The sequence below is a fragment of the Heptranchias perlo genome, chromosome 17, assembly GCF_035084215.1.
Source record: "Heptranchias perlo isolate sHepPer1 chromosome 17, sHepPer1.hap1, whole genome shotgun sequence".
Lineage (NCBI taxonomy): Eukaryota > Metazoa > Chordata > Chondrichthyes > Hexanchiformes > Hexanchidae > Heptranchias > Heptranchias perlo.
Window position 1 is genome coordinate 45,819,608 of NC_090341.1, and position 19,648 is coordinate 45,839,255.

At 42.0% G+C, this 19,648-nt stretch overlaps 1 protein-coding gene across 1 annotated transcript; it reads right to left on the reverse strand.

Moving 5' to 3' along the window:
• Positions 1 to 18,424: 18,424 nt before the first annotated feature.
• On the reverse strand, positions 18,425 to 19,296 carry LOC137333928 (putative nuclease HARBI1). Its single transcript, XM_067998283.1, has 2 exons — positions 18,912 to 19,296; positions 18,425 to 18,816 (listed from the first exon to the last, which is right to left on the reverse strand). Exons 1-2 carry the CDS (start codon positions 19,294 to 19,296, stop codon positions 18,425 to 18,427), a joined length of 777 nt encoding a protein of 258 aa, XP_067854384.1.
• Between the last annotated feature and the right edge of the window lie 352 nt (positions 19,297 to 19,648).

A 19,648-nucleotide genomic window follows, 5' to 3' on the forward strand; every position in this document is an offset into this window, starting at 1 on the left:
ACCCAACTAACTGACTATTAGGACCCACCGAGGTGTGAGTATCTGCGCTGGTGGATGGCTCGCTAAGATGTGACGGTGCACCCTCAGAGGCCGGCAGGTCCTCTGAGGAATCTCCCTCTGGCGTCACTGTGGACATTGAGGGGCCTGTAGGAGAACAGAAGGCAATATTAAGCATCATCACAGATGTGTCATGTTGCGCTGAGCATACTGAGATGTTCAACATGCCAATCATTGTTAACATCAATTCATGTTGTGTGATGAATGTTAAAGTTGTGTCACCAGACGTTTGTGGGGTGCCAGTCTTGGCATCCCCTATGGACAGGCACTCGAGGGTGCGGCTGATCTCCAGGGCCTCCTGCTCCACGTCTGTGAGGACCACTATTTGTGGTGGGATTTTGTATTTTGTATGATTGAACTTGTTTACACTTCAGAAAAAAGATGGCAGGGGTGGGGGGTTGATCCACTTTTTAAAAATGCTGTGAGACATACATGATGTGTTACATCGAGTTACATCAAAACTACAGCACAGAAACAGGCCATTCAGCCCAACTGGTTTATAGCGACATTTATGCTCGGCACGAGCCTCCTCCCTCCCTACTTCGTCTAACCCTATTGGGATACCCCTCTACTCCTTTCTCCGTCATGTGTTTATCTAGCTTCCCCATAAATGCCTCTATGCTATTTGCCTCAACTACTCCTTGTGATAGCACATTCCACATTCTAACCACTCTTTGGATAAAGAAGTTTCTTCTGAATTCCCTATTGGATTTATTAGCGGCTATTTTATTTATGACCTCTAGTTTTGGACTCCCCGACAAGTGGAAACATTTTCTCTACATCGACCCAATCAAACCCTTTCATTATCTTAAAGACCTCTATCAAATTACCCCTCAGCATTCTCTTTTCTTGAGAAAAGAGTCCCAGCCTGTTCAGCCTTTCCTGCTAAGGATATCCTCCCAGTTCTGGTATCATCCTTGTGAATCTTTTTTGCACCTTCTCCAATGCTTCTATATAGTTTCTATAATATGGAAACCAGAACTGTGCACAATAGTCCAAGTGTGCTCTAACCATGGTTCTATATAAGTATAACATAACTTCTCTGCTTTTCAATTTTATCCCTCTAGAAATGAACCCCAGTGCTTAATTTGCCTTTTTTTTACGGCCTCATTCGTCGGCGTCACTAATTTTAGTGATTTGTGTATCTATATCCCGAGATCCCTTTGCTCCTCTATCCCATTTATTCTCTTATCCAAGCAGAATGTGGCCCCCATTCTTCCTAATAAAATGCATCACCTCACACTTATCTATATTGAAATTTATTTGCCAATTACAGGTTTATTAATATCCTCTTGTATTCTGACGTATTCTTCCTTTGTATTAACTATATCCCCCAATTTCAAATTTTGAAATTGTACTTCTGATTCCCAAATCCAAATTGTTAATGTAAATTGTGAACAACAGTGGTCCCAGCACCGATCCCTGTGGAACACCACTTCCCATCTTTTGCCAATCTGAGTAACTATTCTTAACCCCTTACTCTCTGTTTTCTGTTTAGTAGCCAACTTACTATCCTTTCTGCTACCTGTCCCCTGACTCCACATGCTCGGACCTTAGCCATGATTCTACAATACAGTACCTTATGGAAGGCCCTTTGAAAATCCAAATATTCCCTTTTCTAAACTACTGCATTACCGTTGTCTACTCTTTCTGTTACCTCTTCAAAGAATTCAATAAGATTGGTCAAGCATGACTTTCCCTTCTGAAATCCGTGCTGACTATTCTTTATTATATTTTTGTTCTCTAGATGTTTTTCTATTACATCTTTGAGTAAAGATTCCATTATCTTTCCTACCACTATCGTTAAGCTAATTGGTCTATAGTTCCCTGGACTTGTTCTATCTCCCTTTTTAAATATAGGAATAATATTAGCTGTCCGCCAATCCTCTGGCACTATTCCCTTTTCTAATTTTAATATTAAACTTATTTTAATATTCATGGATGCAATCCATCTGGACCAGGGGTCTTATCCTGCCTAAGTTTGATTAATTTATCAATTATCTCCCCTCTTTCTATCTTAAATGTTTTAATATCTTTTTTGATCGCTTCTTTTAATGCCCTATCCATCTTGTCAGTCTCCCTGGTAAATATGGAGGCAAAGTAACTATTCAATATTTCTGCCATTTCCCTGTCATTACCTGTGAGTTTATCGTGTGCATTCCTTAGTGGCCCTATCCTTATCCTGATTTTTCTTTTGTTATTTATATGTCAGCAGAATACTTAACTAATTATTTTTATATTTCTTGATAATTTCATTTTATAGTTTCTCTTTGCTTTCCTAATTGTTTTTTTGACTTCTCTCCTAACCTCTTTGTATTCCCTTTTGTCATCCTCTCCTTTATTGTCTTTTTACTTACAGTATGCCTTTTTCTTTAGTTTCAATTTTATCCTCATCCATGGTGTTTCATTATTGACTAGTTTGTTCTTGCTTTTTAGAGGAATATATCTCCCCTGAACTCTACTGATCTCCGTTTTAAATATTTCCCACTGCTGTTCTATCTCTTTGTCTGTCAAAATTTGTTTCCTGCTCTGGCTCCATTCTCATCCCCTTAAAATTAGCTTGTGAATATAAGTGGATTGTTTGACTTGGACAATGAGCAAAAGCTTAGAGGACACAGGTTTAATATTAACAAGCCTCAAGTGGGACTAGAGATTAGAAGAGTTCACCCTTACCCCAGCCCCCCAACCACATAAATGTGTGAGTGTGTGTGTGTGTGTGTGAAATAGACTGCTAGCAAACACATTTGATGCTCTGTTCATTAACTCCTTCACAATTTGATGTGGAGGTATAATAAATGATAGAATAGATTTTCACCTTATTACAGGTGAGGTCAAGTCCATTATGGGACAGATTTTCACATTATAGGTGAGTTGGATGCCGCGATGGGACATATTTTCATCTTATTATAGGTGGGGTACAGACCACGATAGGAGAGATTTTCTCACATAATATTTTTACAACTATTTAAAAATGAATCCGCATTCATTTTCGACTGGAGTCCTCTCTGTAAAATGGATAATGCAGATTTTAGAGATATCTTTATGTATATTTAAACATTTCCACATAACAGTTTCACGATTGTAGCAATCTATCTTTAGGCCCAACAAATCTGAAGGGGTCTTACTTGAGGGAATTGGAGCAAAGCTAGTTTTCTGCTACTGTGATCTAAAAGGATGTGTGTGAGTATCTTCAGCTAAAATAAAAACAGTTGTGACATTATTTCACAAAATGTTGAAAACTTTGTTAAAGTGGCATAATATTAGATCCAATACATAGTGGCTGCAAAGCTGGTGAGTTAAAATTAATATGGGCAATCCTTAGATAGCAAGTATATTGATTTGAATTACCATATGATCTTCAATGAATGGACATTTATACATTTACTGCTGTTATTTCTCAGCAAGTGACCAGGTCTTCCAATTTCAATTAGTCATTGACCTGTGGAATAGATTGCCATCGAATTCACATAAATCTGATTCAATTGAAGAAATGAAGGGCAATTGAATCAATTCCTGATTCTGCAAAGAGTTTAGTGATATGGGTTTGGGCAATGAAAATGGGATTAAGTAAAAGTTTAGTCGATTAGCTCCTGAACAAGAACCTAGATAAGTGCGCATGCTGGATGGTTGCTTTTTGTTCCTATGTTATTGTATCATGGACTTTCTATTTCAATGGCTATTGAAGAGGATATTGTTTGCAAAATATCTGACCCAGGCAGCCTCTAACCAGGACTCCTAAAGTCCAAAATAAAGATAAATTGAGAAACAACAAGAACTTGTTTTCATATATTCTTGAATGTAGAAAACATTCAAAGGCACTTCCCAGATGGAGATAACAATAGATGGCGAGACAGAGTTTAGGAAATTGTGTAGAAAACTTGGATGAAGAGAAGATTTTTAACAGTGGAAAGAGTTGGAAAAAGTGCAAGGTGAAGAGGTTTAGGGACAGAGTTACAGAAACCAGGACTGATTTGACTGAAGGCGCTATTACTGATGATTATGGAGTGAAGAGAAGGGGTGGGGGTGAATATAAGACCATAATCAGAGGATTGGAGTGTTCAGGAGGGGTTATGGGGCTAGAAGAGCTTGCAGAAATAGGATGGAGCAAGGCTGGGAGGGATAAAGAGAATGGGGATCATGGACAAATTTACTGCAGGATAGGATACGAGTGCCAGAGTTTTGAAGAAGCTGGAGTTTATGAAGGAAACAGGTTGGGAAATCAGTGAGCAAGGTACTGGAGTAGTTGAGTTTGGAAATGATAAAGGCATGTATAAAGATTTCAGCAGCAGAGAGATGGAGATCGGGATGAAGGATGCAGAGGTGGAAGTAAGTAATCTTAGTGATGGATAGGCTATGGGGTTTAAAATTCAGATCAGGATCAGAAGTTATGCCAGAATTATAAATACCCTGGTCCAGCTGTAGAGAAATAAGTCAGGGAGTGGAATGGCATCAATGTCGAGGGAGTGCGGTATGTGGCTAAAGGAGCCAAAGACAATGCTTTTGGTCTTCCCAATGTTAAGCGGGAGAGGGATGTGCGTCATCCAGGATTTAATGTCAGACATGCACTCTGACAGCACAGAGTTGGTCAAGGGAAGTGGTGGAGAGATAGAGTTGGGTGTCATCAACATACCATTGGCAGAAGATCCTTCAATTACTCAACTCTCTGGAATTCCCTCCCTAAACCACTCTGTCTCTCCACCCCCCTCTTCCTTTAAGAACCACTTCAAAACTCATCTCTTTCACCAAGCTTCAGATTTATCATACTTATCCACTAATCTATAAGCAACAATTTTTAAAGTAACAGCTTGCACTTCGATAGCACCATTAATATAAACATGTCCTAAAACGCTGCATGGATAGCTGCAAGGAAAGTGGTTGGCCAAGCCAGGAAATGAGAGATTAGGAAGGGTAAAAATAAAGCCCATTATGTCTCTATCTAAAATAGCGTCCAACAATATACGTGAATTGCATCCATGACATCAGCACACATTTTGCACGCTGTACATGGTGTGTTGATGTCACAGACATGATGCATGTGCCTCCCTGGGCCCCAGTTCTCTGCACAGAGAGGCCTGATTTCCTGCACCAGTGAAATGATTTTCTGCACTCCTTGCGTATTCGTGATTGCAGTGGTAGTAATCTCGGAGTGCACCCAGCATCCTATCATATCTCTGATACCAAATATCTCTTTTGTACAAGGTCAGCCAGACTTGGAGAGAGAAATCATAAGTGTAAGCATATATCCTGTTTGTCTGACGTAAAGTCTTTGTTAATAAGACCCTGACGGCTGTTTTTCATCCTTCAGCTGTAATGTAGAATTCTAATAGAGATTGCTACATATTAAAATCACGTCTATCCAACTTTTGATCAGATTAAAGAAACCATTGAGGCCTGTAAAAGTGCTTCCCATGAACTGTGTAATTAATTGTGGGTTGTCATTTAGATTAATGGTGCCTTTTTTTGAGTTCTGCTCTTGTTTACGTCAGTTTGAGTGATGTTCCAACTCAAAACTGATTTTTTTAAAAATTGATTTTCTTTGGATTTTGAGTTTTTGGGGTCACTTTCCCCCGTCCTGAATTTCTGATGGCTTTTGACATGAAAAATAGATAAACACCCCCCTCCAAAATAACTACTTTTAAATCAACAATATAAATTGGTTTTAATGATCTTGAACAATGACTAACTGGCAGAAATGTCAGAGAGGCACCCAGCCTCATAGAACTGATGGAATCAAACCCAGGCAGAGATAACAAGTAACCCACTAAACAAGACAGACCACACAACAGCATTTAACAAGCACGGGCCATAGACCAAGACTCCAAACACACACATTATGACCCTGTATAAATACTTGTACTCCAATCAGAGAAGAATAACTTTGTAAGATGCATCTATGGCACAGTCGATGTTGACTCACAGGGGTTAATTTTGACTTCGTACGATAGTGTAAAACAGGCTGCTGATTTGCTATCACCCATCATCGCACAAAGTTAAAATTCCCCCCCTAGTTCCATCCATGAGGCCTCATGAATATCCCCAATCCTGGGTAGACCCTCCTCCCCAATACTTCACCACCCAGCTCAGCCTGCCCAACTGAACTCTGATTTGAGCACTGGATGGAAAGAAAGTGACTTAATTGGTTCCTCTTGTGAATGTCTGCCTTAGGCATCTGCGCAAGTAAACATTGTGCAGACAAAGTACTCCCATGTTTCGTGCCCACCTTGAATGCCCCCCTGGTTCTGTTCTATTCATTCAGTTACAGTGTCTACAAAAGCCAGAGTCATGTGATTGTGGCCCAGAGCCATTGGCTCAGCTATTCTGTACCACTCACCCACTGGTAGTATTTATTTTCTAACTTATGTTTATTTGATGTCATTTCATTTGTGGCTGTTGTATTTCTCCTCATCTCCCCCTGGTTCTTTTGCCAATTATCTTAAACCTCTGTCCTCTGATTACCAGCTCACCCAACAGTGGAAACAGTATCTTCTTATTTACTCTATAAAAACCCTTTATAATCTTGAACAGCTTTATTAAATCTCCCCTTAACCTTCTCTGCTCCAAGGTCAACAATCCTGGCTTTTCTAGTCTCTCCACAACCCTGGTATAATTCTGGTCAATCTCCTTTGCACCCAATACAAGGCCTTGACATCCTTCCTAAAGAGTGGTGCCCAGAATTGGACACAATACTTCAGCTGAGGCCTAACCAGTGGTTTATAAAGGTTTAGCATAACTTCCTTGCTTATTATTAAGCAATTAAATATATTAATAATTAATTTGGCATATTTTAATATCTAATCATATGTTCACATCCGATAATTTGATATATTTAGAAGTACATATAACTGGATATATTTATACAATTAACTATATTCTAATAATTATATATTAATATTTCTCATATTTACATATAATCTGATATTTTTCTGTCTGCACTAGAATTATTGATTTCATTGTTTAGAAACACACAGAGAGGGAAATATTGGCTCCTGCATACTTGCCTACTTAATTCCTAATTATATAATGGGGGACAGGGTCTGATGAGCAACGCAGATTAGGCACAGGTTTATTTATCGACTTATTTATCTACTCAATTCTTTCTTTTAAAACCTTTACGCTTGAGCAAAAACCATTTAAGATCATGAATAATTAGAAATATTCATTGACATACGTTAGTAGCTCATTATAACACGTGCTTGTCTGTACGTAAATAGTCCCTGTTGTCAGCAAAGGTTGTAGAATTCCAAAGGGTGCCATGCAAAAATAGGGCTACTCCTGATGTTTAATCATTCGATTCTACACAATTAAATATTAAAAATCAATATGCCCCTATAATATATTCCTGTGTTCATTATTTTATTTTCTCTCTGCTCCTTGCCAGTTTAATTTACAGATGAAAGATCAGCTCCTTGCTGCAATCTTAACTACTTCTTGTTCATTCCTCGCAAGCTCTGCCCTTACTCCCTGGAGCAAGTTGTTGGACACAAACACCTGTGACCTCCTGCCAGCAACCATCTGGTTCTCCACACGCTTACCCTCTGTAACATTACACAAGCGATTGATTGATGGATTTGTCTGCATGAACATCTCCCCCCCGCCCCCCCAACCATGTGGATTAGAAGCGAGAGGAGTGCAAACTTGTTCTACAACAACTGTGCTATCATAACTGTAATCTAATGTGCCAACATCATTATTAGGACACATCACATTGCAACACAAGGGCCTTCAATACAAATTGTGAATCACATAACGTGTGCAATGTGAAGTCTGGTGAAAATACCGACTCTGGGGGTTATTTTGATTTTGGGTGATCGTGTAAAATGGGCAAGAGCCCGCTTTACATCTCTCCCCCTTTTCATTTCCATTGAGGTCAGGAAGTTTAAAATAACAGTTCCAGTTATACCCAGCCTTTTTCTAACAGGCGATTCCTGAAGGTGGAGACCAATAGCAGCATGTCCAGATCACCAATTACTTCATTTTTCTCCTGTGCTAGTTTGTCCATAATTCATGTCCAAAGATCTGAGATAGCTAAGTGCAAAGAAAGTGAGAAGACACTAGACTTTCCACCAGTGCCATTAGATTCAATTAGCAGCTTATTATGTAAAGAATCATATTTAACACTTTATCCTCTGAGGTCCTTTCTCTCAATCACTTCACACTGAATGGGCTTTGCAAGTATAGGGCCTGAAAATGCATGGGCCATGATCCCCCCAGTGCCAACCCGGCTGGAGTATGCAGAGATCAGTGGCTGGGTGCCTCGTATGCTTGAGGCTGGTAGATGGCTGCCATGCCCCTCCCCTAGAAAAAACATTTAAAAAAGCCCTTAACAAGAGAGCTGAAACAGTTCTTATTAAATTTCCCCTCTTTGGAGATCCAGGTTGATACATACATTCTAAACCAACATCAATAAATCAGATTATCTGGTCATTTATCTCATTGCTATTTGTGGGAGCTTGCTGTGCGCAATTGGCTGCAGTGTTTCCTATCATTACAACACTTCAAAAAAAGTAGTTAATTGGCTGTAAAGAGCTTTGGGACATCCTGAGGTCATGAAAGGAGCTATAAAAATACAAGTTCTTTCTTTTGTTTCTTTAAATTGCCAAGTTGTATTCAGCAGATTTGATTAGATAAATCTTGCTTCTGTGTCCATAGATTCACCTGGTGATTTATAGGAAGACATTGTATGATGCACATTTAATTTTCGTGCACATTGCCACTGACTGTAGACATCCAGTGATCCGAGCATCAGTCATATTGTGTGATCATGAAAGGTCTCCACTTCAGAAATGTGGAAATGAGCTCTGTGCCAATGAGAATTGTGCTTCCTGCTCAGATTTCAAGCAGTTGGACAATAATCGAGCTGCAGCCAGAGCTCTGGAGTTATATCGGACCAGGGCAGAACCATGTGCAGCTTGGCCCACTAAGAAGCCAAGATCTTTGCTTTCCCAAAATGTTTCACATGATATAAACTACCTTACTGAAGAAAAAGTGAATGAAGTTTTAAGTGTATGCAATGAAACTGGAGAATTCTCCAGTCAGGCCTAGATCAAGTGATCTCACATTCTAATGTTAGTTACTGGGATATGGGTCATCAGGGATTATTAATCAAACGTTCACTGCTGGCTGGCTTCATAAATTATTTCTCTGTAGATAATTTATTTAAATTAATAGATCTTTTTTCTATCCATTGAGAACAATGGATAAATAACTCTTTAAAAAGTAGCCTTTGGCCCTCTCCAGACAAGCAATATTATAACGCAGATAATGAGCAACAAGTGGATTGTGGAGGAGAGAATGCTTGGAAAGTTGGACGCTAGACTTAGAGGGTGAGGACATTATTGAGTTCTTCTGAGAAATGTGTCCTGAGGTTACTGCAGGTACTATTTCATAAAAGAGCAGTTACAACCAACAAGCAGTGTGTTATCTTCCTAGGTAACAGTGCTAAATTGAGTGATTTTGTTTGTCACTGGTGGAGTTTGGAAGGATCTGATCTTGTAAAAGCTCATTGCAGTGGTGACCTTTGCACTCCTGAGATGGGCCACCCCTGTGGTGCAAGTTGACTGCAGGCTGGCCTCCAGGAGGTGGCATGGCTGTGTGACGGCCTCCTTTATGAATTGTGAGTGCTGAAAATAGTTCTCCTTTGAAATGCCCAGGTTAGACTGTCTTGACCAGTAAATGTGGGCCCTGGTGTAATGATGGGTACGTTTATAAAGCCTGAGGCATGAGTTGCCCCTGCCTTTCATGCCTTCTCAAGAACTGCTCTTCCTCCATCAAATCTAGGCGTGCCAATGAAAGCCCCACAGTAATTCCCATTCTGCCCATTTTGGTTGCTACAAGCAAAATAGCAGCTGGAAGCAAAACGGTTATAACAGACAGAGCTAAAAAAAAAGACTTGCAAAAATCAGATGATACAGCAATAAAAAAAATGCACCAAAAAAAATGAACAAATATAAATGCAAAAATATAAGGTGAAAATAGTCCCGAATTTCCAATCGACAATAGTTGTCACCAATAAGTGGTGGGGACTGCACAGGCAACGGTAATTTTAGGCTTGTAAGAGGTTAATTTGTGAAAGTACATTCTGCACATGTGATTTTCTGTGAAACAGACTCAAAATAATGATAAATCACCAATGAAATGCGATATATAATCATCTTTGCCACCTGGATTTAAGCATCACTTGACGAAAGTGCAGAGAGGAAAATCTGGCGGGAATATTGCACACTCCTTACACAACCCATCGGATTTGCCTTCCATTACCCAGGTGGTGAAGATGAAAATCTATCCCAGTAAGTGCAAAAACGTTCGTAATGTATAGCATTTCTAATGGAATCATTTGCCATAATTAATAGTGATAGATACCAAAGGAGCCCTGATAGAACCTCAAAATGCATTCATAGAAACATAGAAAATTTATATCTCTGAAGGGGGCCATTCGGCCCATCCTGCCTGTGCCGGTCGAAATAGAGCTACCCAGCCTAATCCCATTTTCTAGCACTTGGTCCGAAGCCTTGTGAATTATGGCACTTCAAGTGTATATCCAAGTACTTTTTAAATGTGATAAGGGTTTCTGCCTCTACCACCCTTTCAGGTAGTGACTTCCAGACCCCTAACACTTTCTGGTGAAAATCTTTTTCCTCAGCTCCCTTCTAATCCTTCTACCAATTACTTTAAATCTATGCCCCCTGATTATTGACCTCTCTGCTAAGGGAAATAGGTCCTTCCTGTCTACTCTATCTAGGCCCCTCAAAATAATTTTATACACCTCAATTAAATCTCCCCTCAGCCTCCTCTGTTCCAAAGAAAACAACTCCAGCCTATCCAACCTCTCCTCATAGCTAAAATTCTTCAGTCCTGGCAACGTCCTCATAAATCTCCTCTGTACCCTTTTTAGTGCAATCACGTCTTTCCTGTAATGTGGTGACCAGAACTGTACGCAGTACTGTAGCTGTAGCCTAACTAGTGTTTTATACAGTTCTAACATAACCTCCTGATCTTATATCCTATGCCTTGGCTAATAAAGTATCCCGTATGCCTTCTTAACCACCTTATCTACCTGTCCTGCTACCTTCAGCGATCTGTGGACATGCATAGAAACAAAGAAAATAGGAGCAGGAGTAGGCCATTTGGCCCTTCGAGCCTGCTCTGCGATTCAATATGATCATGGCTGATCCTCTATCTCAATAACATATTCCTGCTCTCTCCCCATACCCCTTGATGCCTTCTGTGTTTCCAAGGTCCCTCAATTCCTCTACACTTCTCAGTATCCTACCATTTATTGTGTATTCCCTTGCCTTGTTTGCCCTCCCCAAATGCATTACCTCACACTTCTCCGTATTCAATTCCATTTGCCACTTTTCTGCCCACCTGATCAGTCCATTGATATCTTCCTGCATAAACAAAATACTGTGGATGCTGGAAATCTGAAATAAAAACAGAAAATGCTAGAGAAGCTCAGCAAGTCAGGCAGCATCTGTGGAGAAAGAAACAGAGTTAACGTTTCAGGTCGAAGACCTCTCATCAGAACTGGAAGATGTTAAAAGAGTTAAAGTTTTTGATGAAGTACAGAGCCAGAGAAAGGGGGGAAGGAGAGGGGAGGAAAGAACAAAAGAGAAGGTCTGTGATAGGGTAGAGGGCACGAGTGATTAAATGACAAAAGGGATGATGGTGCAAGGCAAGGAAGGTGGGAATGGGACAGGTTAAGAAACAAAAGATTGATCAGGAGTAGCTGTAAATGGCAGCAGCAGAACCATTCTTCCTGCAGTCTGCAGCTTTCCTCCTCACTTTCAACCACACGGCCAATTTTTATGTCATGTGCAAACTTCTTAATCATGCCCCCACCTTTAAGTCCAAATCATTAATATATACCACAAAAAGCAAGGGACATACTACTGAGCCCTGCGGAACCCCACTAGAAACAGCCATCCAGTCACAAAAACACCCGTTGACTATTATTGCCCTTTGTTATCCTTTGCTTCCTGCCACTGAGCCAACTTTGGATCCAATTTTCTACTTTCCCTTGGATCCCATGGGCTTTTACTTTTTTGACCAGTCTGCCATGTTGTCAAAAGCCTTGCTAAAATCCACGTAGACTACATCAACACACTATCCTCATCAACCCTCCTTGTTACCTCCTCAAAAAATTCAATCAAGTTAGTCAGACATGACCTTCACTTAACAAATTCATGTTGACTGTACTTGATTAATCTGTGTCTTTCCAAATGATTGTTTATACTCCCTCAGAATTGATTTCAATAATTTGCTGATCACCGAGGTTAGAGTGACTGACAATTCATATTGCCATTATATGCAGTAAAACTTAATAGCTTGTGTTTCATGCTGAGTGCTCAGGAATAGATCTGAGCAAATGTGTAAATTACGTCACAGCAATGTAAGTATCTAATACACAAATGGTCTAAGAAAACTTCAAAGGCATCCCAGAATTGAATGTAAAAAATATAGCTCGGTTAAAATGTTTGATCAGGTTTAGGGATTGAGAAACTGTTTGCTTTTACATCATAGAGCTAGCACCAGAGGTGACGACAGCAATGTATAATGAATTGTTTGAGGTCCTTGTGCATGAATTTGTGCTAAATTTACAATCCATCTAATTTGAATGATTGGGTTGATGTGTTTTCTTAGTAATAATAATGAAGAGAAAACACAGTGTAGAATTGAATTGGTCATTACACTGACATTTAGTTAACTGCTATTTATAACTAAGCTCTTCACTTTTAAGTCTTTGTCCATTTATTTTTAATGCCTTCTGTGCTTTATAAAGTTAGTAATTTTTTTCTTGTTTATATCCTTAAAGCAAGAGTTGGATTGCATAAATGATATAGAAAGTATTTTAAAGTTGGAAGATGTATTGGTTCAGAATCTCTGCATTCAGAAATTGTGGCTGTTTTTATTGAACTCTCTTGCTCGTTCCCCAACTGCTAATGGGTGTTGTCATTATGATCATTGATGGCTAACTGTAATAGAGATAACCAGAATTGGGATTTACTTCAGGGCTCTCGAAGTTCAGCTCAGTTTATGGTTCTGATTGATGTTAACTGAACAGGTGGTCTCTGTATACTGGACACCTTTAAAACATATTTTCCTGATTAGCCACGTGGTTAACATGTGCTATATTTAACATTTTGCAATGAGAAAATGTACTTACTTTCTTGCAATTGGGCGTGTCATCAAAATATATTTAAAAGACTTCATGATACTAGGCCCTGAATTCCCAATGTTGAGGTAGCATTGGCAATCCAAATTCAGCAAGCTTCACCTTCATCGACACATGTGATAATGAGCTCACTAACGACTGCAGAAATCTGGGAAATTCCACAAAGGCCTCAGTTTAGTACCCCTTTCAGTCCCAAAAGCACTTTCTTATTCATAACTAATGCCCAAGAATATTCATTGTATATTGCTCCACAGTATTTAAAATTCCTCTAGGATCTGGGAAAGGAGCAGGCGAACGAGAGCAGCACTGGCACAGACACAATGGGTTCAATGGCCTTTTTCTGTACCCAGATGTCTATGATTCTTGTTGTATTTTGGACATCTTGTTGTATCCCTACTTATAATCAATTTGATGATACAGTTCAAAAATCTCATATTCTGATTTATTACTGACCTTCCCTTTGACATTGACGAAGGGTTGTCTCAACACAGAGCAGGGCGTTGTTTTGTAGAATGATGCTTTGAGAGCTCTACATTCTTTCCATAGAGGCAGCTTTGCTTCACGTGTTTAAACACATCAACATGCAGAACATGCAGGGAACTGTAATTATGTATTCATGAAAAACTAAAAACTGAAATGTTTACCCAGTGGCAATCCTTCGTTAGTTATAATTAATGGCTTAATTCCTAACAATTGCTTAATTTGTATGTGTTAGGTAACATTTTATCTTGACGAAAACAACTTGTTAGCAGTGATAATAATGGATGGTGGCAATGTTCATCTTTGGTTAGTATTTAGGTAAATTTGGGAAAAGCTGGACAGACTATCTTTTTGCAGTGCTTTCACTCTCTGCTATAATATAACCGTAATGTGGCTCAGCGGTAGCACTCTCGCCTCTGAGACAGAAGGTCATGGGTTCAAGCTCCCACTCCAGAGTCTTGAGCACAAATTCTAGGCTGACACTCCAGTACAGTACTGAGAGAGTGCTGCACTGTCGGATGAGACGTTAAAACTGAGGCCATATCTGTCCTCTCAGATGAACATATAAGATCCCATGGCACTATTCAAAGAAGAGCAGGGGAGTTCTCCCTGGGGTCCTGGCCAATATTTATCCCTCAGCCAACATCACTAAAAACAGATTACCTGGTCATTATCACATTGCTGTTTGTGGGACCTTGTTGTGTAAATTGGCTGCCACATTTCCTACATTACAACAATGACATTACTTCAAAAGTACTTCATTGGCTATAAAGCGCTTTGGGACATCCTGAGGCCATGAAAGGTGCTATATAAATACAAGTTCTTTCTTTCGAATGTTAATACACTGGCTAAGTTGACCATTTAAAAGAAGTACATCTTGGAAGATCTGACTGATATAAAACTTACTATTGGAGGAAGATAACTATTCTTTACTCTTGATATTGAGATAGAGATAAATGCTTCCGAGAGCTATCTTATACAATAACACTTCCAGCTTCCTTGCCTTTTCTCAGTCTTCCTGCGACTTTCCCTGTGAACTCTGTTTAATTTCTCTGCTGATAGTCAGATTCAACCAGTGACCATAAGAGCCATAAGACCATACGAGATAGGAGCAGGAGTAGGCCATTCGGTCCCTGGAGCCTGCTCCGCCATTCAATGAGATCATGGCTGATCTGATTTTTACCTCAACTCCACTTTCCCTCCCTTTCCCCATATCCTTTGACTCCCTTGCTGATCAAAAACTTGCTGACCAGTGGCTCACAGTTGACCCTACTTTGTACAGTGTAGTATGAATGACATAGAATGACATAGAATTCACAGCCTGGAAACAGGCCATTCAGCCCAACTGGTCTATGCCAGCATTTATGGTCCACATAAGCCTCCTTCCACCCCCATTTTATCTAACCCTATTAGCATATCCATTTAACCCTTTCTCCCTTGTGTGTTCATCTAGCTTCCCCTTCAATGCATCTATGCCATTCACCTCAACTGCACCTTGTGATAGTGAGTTCCACGTTCTTACCACTCTTTCGGTAAAGAAGTTTCTCCTGAATTCCCTATTAGATTTATTCAGTCTTGGCAGAGGAACCTTCCAATCTATCCCCTCAGCTCTCTGCAGTCTGCTTTATTTTGGATGGTTTTCACACTATTTCCTCACCTCCTCCTGTCAGTTATATTTACATTCAGCAAGTTCTTCCATGTATTGTCCAGCCTTTGGTGTGTTTTATGGTAGAAAGAAAAGAACTCATAATTATTTAGCACCTTTCACATCCTCAAGATGTCCCGAAGCCCTCACAGCAAGGGATCTGAAGTGTAGCCACTATTTTATAGGCAAATACGGCCGCCAACAATGCACATAGCAAGCTCCCAAACACAGCGATGAGATAAGTGACAGATAGTCTGCTTTTAGTGGTTTTGGATGAGGGATGTATATTGCTCAGTACACATGGAGAACTCCCTATTCTTCTTCCAATAGTGTCAAAGGATCTTTTACATCCCTCTGAACAGGCATACAAGGCCTTGGTTTAACCTTTCACTGCACCTCTGGCAATGCAGCACTCCCTCAGTACTGCTTTGAAGTGTTAGTCTAAATTATGTGTTCATGTCGATCATGGGCTTTGAACCCACAACCCTGACTCAATGATAAGAGTGGTCCACCATGTACAAATTTTCAACAAGCCTTGAATTGTATCCAAATATTGAATAGTAAAAAGCTGCTTAATTTTCCATGCCCTGTATCAGTGATGTATAGTTTCTGCTCAGTATTAAAAGTTAGTAACTTTGATTGTCATGTAGAAAACCACTAAAATTCATCATTTAATATTTGGACAGCCTTTTTGTGAGTGTTGTTATTCCTAGTCATCTGTTGCTATGGTGATTCAAGTAATCTGTTACTATGGTGTTTTTTTTCTCTTTGATGTTCTTATTCATCTGCTACATGCTGTACACATTGAACTTATTTAATAACTTCCCCATTTAGATACTTGGATGCTGAGTTGCTCTTTCACAGGCATATCCTTCCCTACGGGGTTTCAAGTCCCTGAAAAGATATTCAATATGTTTGGAGTTTATGGGGGTTAAATTGGACAATCCTCGAATCCGGGCGCGGGGGTCGCAGTGCGCGATTATTCCCCCTCCCGGTCGATTAGATGCAGGCAGCACGTGAGATTCGTGCTGCCGGATCAACTCCACGATTTCTGCGTGCAGCCAGCGCTACCTGCGCTGTTGAGTATGGGGAGGGGCCAGCACTACTTAAAGGCAGCCTGCACCTCTTAAAGGGGAGGTGCACTGTCAATGCAATCGGTGGTGGAAGACAATTGTAATGACTGGACCTGCAAGAGAGCGTGCACCAGGGTTCTCCGGAGATGCACTGGAGGCCTTGGTGGAGGAGGTGGACGCACGGAGGGCCATCCTGTACCCGCAGGGTGGCAGGAAATCTTCCAGACACCAGATAAGGAGTCAGTGGGAGGAAGTGGCGCTGGAAGTGAATGCCAGGAGCATTGCACCAGGCACGTGGATGCAGTGCAGGAAAAAGTTCAATGATTTGACACGAGTGGTCAAGGTGAGTGAATTCAAGTGTCAAGTGGCACATCCTACCAACTGCACCACTGCTCCACACATGACACTCCCATCACCCACCAACCAACAAACGCTTACCGTCCGTAGGCAATGCTGCACTTCGGATGCTGCATCTCACCCTCACCCTACCACTCTTGCAATCCACACACCCACAACTCACAGGTCACACACTGGCAGCTATTCACCATGACAGGCACATCACCCAAACATCTTGCAGGACACTCACTGACACACTTCCCTCAGTCTTGCAGGAGAAGGTGGCACATAACAGCCAGCAGCAGGAAAGAACAGACGGAGGACAGGCACATCTACTCGTCCTCACCCGCATGGAGAAGACCATGCTGGGGATCATTGGACGGGCCGTCGCTGTGGCCGTGGCCACTGGTGGTGCTGGAGGTATCGATGATGAGGGTCTCTGCATACCTAATCCCCCTTCTCGTTTCCCACATCTCCCTCATCCCACAATCTTTTCTGACTCATATGCTGTAGATGGTGCCAGCACGCAACGTCTTACTATCTCCTCTCCCCGCACCACAACTCAACCCGTCTCCCTTTGTCATTGCAAATACCCAAGAATTGAAGCTGGCACTGTCCGAGTTGGAGGAGGAGGAGGAGGGGGACAGTGATAATGAACCCCATCGTCACTTGATCTGACACTCGCATCCACCAGCTCAGATACTGACATTGCACGTAGTGTAGAGGCTAGGTTAGGGGAGGGATCTGCACGTGGTCAGATACTGGGCACAATTACGCAGGAGCCGGGGGGGGGGAATGGATACCACAGGTGCCAGCAGCTGCTTTGGAAGTTCAGACTGCTGCTATTGTGGATCTGGGGACCGCTGTGGAACGGGATTTCCAAAGAAATCACAGCTGTCCAGCAATCTGTTCTCCAGCAGATCACCAGGATTGCTGAGGCACCACCCCAGGAGGGTGGCAGTGGTGCCATGGCAGTCGAACCTGCTGTCCTCTCTCAGGATGACAATATTCCTGCTCCCACCCCTGCCACTCTGCCAGTGCCCTTGCTGTTGCCTGTCAGCCAGCCAGGCCAAACTGCTGCAGCCCAGGATGAGATGGTGCAGTCTGAAGCCGGGCCCTCCCGGCCCAGAGCTGCTCGAGATCATCCTCCATGGCCATCTACACACTCCTCAAATGTAGGTCAGTAGCCTCCCACCACCTATGCTCCAGCCAGTGGGGATGCACCTCGTCGGAACACTAGGAAAAGAAAAGGCACACGAACAACAGGCACTAAAGGAATGCACAAAGGTGAATAGTTAATGTTGTATACATGATTTCATGGGTTGGTTTTTAAATTTGTATTTAACATCGCAGTTGGTGGAGGTTTTTATTTGTGCGATGAGCTGAGGGAGGAAGCAATGTGTAATCATAAGGAGGACAATTTGATGGACATGTGGGAGAGCAAAGGTGAGGTGTGCAGGACTGTTGGTGACTTGGGAGGTGTCGTTGTGGTTATTGATATCGCTCATGAATAAGGTGAGCACGCAGAGCCCTGGCAGACAGGGCCTGTGCACCTTGTTGCCTCTTTGCCTTTCTCCACTTCCTCCTCCATTCCTGCCCCTTCTCCTCCTCCTCTTCCTCTGCCTCTGGCTCAGAGTCTTGCTGGATAGGCGGTGGCAAGGGCTATCCTCTTATGAGAGCGAGGTTGTGCAGCATCCAACATACAATGAGGAATCTTGACACCCGCTCAGCTGAGTACTGCAGGGCTCCTCCAGAATGGTTCAGGCAGCGGGAGCATTGCTTTAGGACACCTACGGAGCGCTTGATGATGTTGCATGTGGCAGCATGGCTCTCACTGTAGGCCTGCTCTGCACGTGTGTGTGCGTTCCTGACCGGAGTCATGAGCCACCTCATGAGGGGATAGCCCTTGTCACCCAGTAACCAGCCTTTGACTTGCCATGCCAGTTGAAAGATAATTGGGACGTTGGACTGCCACATAATGAAGGCATCATGAGTGCTCCCATGGTAGCGGGCATTGACCGGCACCTGATGCGCTATGTGTGGTCGCACACCAGCTGCACATTGAGAGAGTGGAATCCCTGTCTGTTCATGAAGATGGTCGAGTTGAGATGTGGAGCATGCAGGGCAATATGCGTGCAGTCAATGGCACCCTGCACCATGGGGAAGCCTGAAATGCGAGCAAACCCTCGAACTTGCTCATTCTGCTGCTTTCTGTCAAGAGGGAATGTGGTGAACCTGTTGTGCAGTTCGTACAGAGCCTCAGTGACCTCCCTTATGCAGCAGTGCACTGCAAATTGCGAGATGTTGCACAGATCGCCAGCAGAGGACTGAAATGATCCAAAGCCGTAAATGTTCAGCGCCACGGTTACTTTGACAGCCACAGGCAATGCTGTCCTTGTCCCGCTCTGAGGCTGCAGTTGTGGCTGTAGCAATTTACATATCTCTGTCACAACCTCTTTGGTGAACCGCAGCCATCGGATGCACTGATCTTCGCTCATGTTGAGGTAAGAGAATTGGTCCCTGAAGGTCTCCATTGGAGATGGCCTCCTGCTTAGTGCCCTGCACCTCCTCCTCCTCCCTCTCCTCGCAGCTTGACCTGCTCCGTGTAGCCTGTCTGTATGCTCCCAATCATGTTCAATGCCCAGCGGGAGCCCTTGCAGGTGGTAGAAGTTTGGAACTCTCTTCCACAAACGGCAATTGATACTAGCTCAATTGCTAAATTTAAATGTGAGGTAGATAGCTTTTTGGCAACCAAAGGTATTAAGGGATATGGGCCAAAGGCAGGTATATGGAGTTAGATCACAGATCAGCCATAATCTTATCAAATGGCAGAGCAGACACAAGGGGCTGAATGGCCTACTCCTGTTCCTATGTTCCTATATTCTC